At 36.3% G+C, this 3,678-nt stretch overlaps 1 protein-coding gene across 1 annotated transcript in view; it reads right to left on the bottom strand.

The window, feature by feature from the left end:
• Positions 1–3,678, bottom strand: part of LOC100533269 (nitric oxide synthase 2) — a gene marked incomplete at its 3' end in the record, with an annotated part of 29,926 nt that overhangs the window by 5,583 nt on the left and 20,665 nt on the right. The window contains 3 exon segments of the mRNA NM_001204576.1: position 880; positions 882–889; positions 1,694–1,883. Coding sequence (NP_001191505.1) covers position 880; positions 882–889; positions 1,694–1,883 — 199 coding nt within the window.

Genomic DNA, 3,678 nt, shown 5'->3' with positions numbered 1-3,678 from the left:
TGTGTTGTGTTAGAATGTAACAACAGGAGACAGGACGAGTGTGTTGTATTAGAATGTTAGACTGTAACAACAGGAGATAGGACGAGTGTGTTATGTTAGAATGTAACAACAGGAGACAGGACGAGTGTGTTGTGTTAGAATGTTAGACTGTAACAACAGGAGACAGGACGAGTGTGTTGTGTTAGAATGTAACAACAGGAGACAGGACGAGTGTGTTGTGTGTTGTGTTAGAATGTAACAACAGGAGACAGGACGAGTGTGTTGTGTGTTGTGTTAGAATGTAACAACAGGAGACAGGACGAGTGTGTTGTATTAGAATGTTAGACTGTAACAACAGGAGATAGGACGAGTGTGTTATGTTAGAATGTAACAACAGGAGACAGGACGAGTGTGTTATGTTAGAATGTTAGACTGTAACAACAGCAGACAGGAAGAGTGTGTTGTGTTAGAATGTAACAACAGGAGACAGGACGAGTGTGTTGTGTTAGAATGTTGGTCAAGTGTATTATGTTAGAAGGCTGGGCTGTGACAATTTTGTGAAATGCTATCAACTTACCCAATTTTGAGATACATTTAAACAAGTAAAGAAGGTTTCATTTACATTTCTTTTTGGAATTGTAGGGCTGGGGGGGTATTATATGATTTAGGATGTTCTCATCCTTGCAATAAAACATTCCCAGCCCAGAAATTATAATTTTATGACGTTGTATCCTTAGGAAAGATGCTTTGCCCTAATCCACATAGTTTATTTAGCTGGAAAAGAGTACAGACCTGGCATTCGGTAATAGCCGAATAAGCAATGCTTATGACATGGTCATTGGGAATGAACAAACAGGATTTGGGAGCTGCAGGGAAGCCTTATGAACCTATAGGAGGTACTAGACGAGGGCTCTATCTCTACATATGTGAGGCAGCGTGTTGGAATCAGGCTCTCGTCAAAATAATGAGATTGAGGAAAACAACAGTTTTCTCCCTGCTTAGCAATTTTTATCAAATTTTTGTTTTTTGGCTCAACACTTTTTATGTAAATTTACAAACACATTCCTTTGAGGATTTCACCGAAAACGTTGATTAAAATTACAGTTTCCATGGACTCTCCAGCTTTGGAATTTACCAAGCTTTGGCGGCCATTTTCTCTCTAGTTTTACCTCTTAAATCAGGTGACTCCCACCTCGATCAGTCCAAAATATCTCCTCTTCTATTGAAGATGGATGGGTAACTTTTTTCATTGAAAGCAAGACAAATGAACAAGCTGTAGGATAATACCAATAATTCTACATGCCCCAAAATTGACGAGAGCCTGATACCACCACGCTGCATCACATATATCTTTAATGTAAACCTGTAATGGATCAGTGAACAAACAAGTCTCGGTCAAGGGTGAAAAATCTTGGAGGTACCGTTTGCAAGCTGCGCACATTAAAGATTGTTTGGGGGTCCAAAATCAATAAGAATAGGCTTCGGCCGCCACACGGGCCAACACTTCCTACCAACTGAACATGTTTAATATGTCCCGCGCGTTCATATGACCGTATACAGTTGCGAGCGCCGTTAAACACTTACCAAAAACAACTAAATAAATAAATAAATAAATAAATAAATAAATAAATAAATAAATAAATAAATAAATAAATAAATAAATAAATAAAAAACAAAAGCAAAAAAATAAGCAAGCAAACAGACAAGACCAACCTTCCCGGGCCGACATGTCACAAGTCTCCAGGGCGACGACAGAGTTGTAGGGCGGGTTGTCCACCAGTCGTTGTAGGATGCCGTCCACAAGGTCAAGGTCGTTCTCCGGGAAGATGGCCACGTGATCTCCGGGGGCATAGGTCAGTTCCGGTTTCCCGCCCGTGTCCAGTTCCACAAGGATTGTCTGTCGGCTGTGGACAAAGGCAGGGCACAATAATACACTTGACATGGTCTAAGGGGGCTCCAGTGTCTAAGTAAGTTGTGAGTTCAGACTCAAGTAATGTCAAGCAAGTATAGATGACACAGGGTTCAGATGGGTGGTCACTGGGGTGTGTCCTTTAGCAAGACACGACAACCCTATCTCAAAATACAGGGCGCTGCACAGTGGCGACCGACAGTGGCATGGTTGTAAGGTGTTGTGTATTTGTGTAATATTGTGTACATGTATTTATATATGTATTTATGCAAGTATTTCTGTATGTTTGTAGTTATAATTATGTATTTATGTATGTAATATGTATGTTAGCCTTAGTAAACCAAAGTGCCCTTTTAGGACAAATAAAAGTGTAATTTATTATTATTATTATTATTATTATATTATTATTATTATTATTATTATCATTATCATTATTATTGTTATTATTATATTATTGCTATTATTATTATTATTATTATTATTATTATTATTATTATTATTATTATTATTATTATCATTAATATTATTATTATTATTATTATTATTATTATTATTATTATTATTATTATTATTATTATTATTATTATTATTGCTGTTATTATGACACAAGCAGTACACAATACTCCTGACATTGTCTAGATGGCCCCGACTGAATCAAATGGATTTTATTGCCAGCTTGTAGCGGGGTATCAGCAGTCAAGGAACGAGTGTGGAGACCAATACAAGAAGAAAGATAATAACCTAAGAGTAAATTTTAATGAAACTGAATTGAGATTCTTTGGCCACATAAATAAATCAAATGGACCAGAGAAACTGCTGCTCTGTGGGCAGATAGAGGGAAAGAAAAGCAGAGGAAACCATAGAACAACATATACATAAGATAGATAAGATAAGATAAGATAAGATAAGATAAGATAAGATAAGATAAGATAAGATAAGATAAGATAAGATAAGATAATACTTTATCATCTCAGAGGGAATTTTTTCTTGGCTGTACAGGGCCGTAAGAACACATGCAGGTATACATAAAAAAAACTTAAATTATATATTACTGTCATTAAACTTCAATATGTGAGGCAGCGTGGTGGAATCAGGCTCTCGTCAAAATAATCAAAGCAAAGAAACTTGCATTTTTCCGCAGGTTTGTCAATTTTTATCAATTTTTTTTTTTTGGGCTCAATACCTTTCATGCCCTTTAAAGAACTCATTTCTGTGTGGATTTTTCTGAAAGGCGTTGATTAAAGGCATAAAAATGTAAATCTTCAGTTACCACGAACTTTAAGCTAAGGAAAATAACCTACTCTTTGGCGCCATTTTCTCACTAATTTTACCTCTGAAAACAGGTGATCCCCACCTCCTTTTGCAAATATCTCGACTTGTATTCAAGATAAACGGATATTTTTAGCATCTAAATAAAGACAAGTGAACAAGCTTTGAGATGATATCAATAACTCTACATGCTCAAAAATTGACGAGAGCCTGATTCCACCACGCTGCCTCACATATGAAAAGAGAAGTAAATATGGCCTGAACAACTTTGCACCGAATAATTCAAACAGAAATAAACCGAGCTGATCAAGAAGACAGACGACAGGAAGGAAAGGGGTGCCATGATGTTCATATTTATTGTCACTGAAGGTTCTTCCCCGTTGTTATTTAATTGAAGAATGCAAATACAATACTGTCTTTGATACTGTTGTGGTTATCTTCGATATTGTTATCGTTATCTTCGATATTGTTATCGTTATCTTCGATATTGTTATCGTTATCTTCGATATTGTTATCGTTAT

This window comes from Aplysia californica, unplaced genomic scaffold, assembly GCF_000002075.1.
Source record: "Aplysia californica isolate F4 #8 unplaced genomic scaffold, AplCal3.0 scaffold00262, whole genome shotgun sequence".
NCBI classification, from domain to species: domain Eukaryota; kingdom Metazoa; phylum Mollusca; class Gastropoda; order Aplysiida; family Aplysiidae; genus Aplysia; species Aplysia californica.
This window is presented reverse-complemented; position numbering and strand designations above follow the sequence as displayed.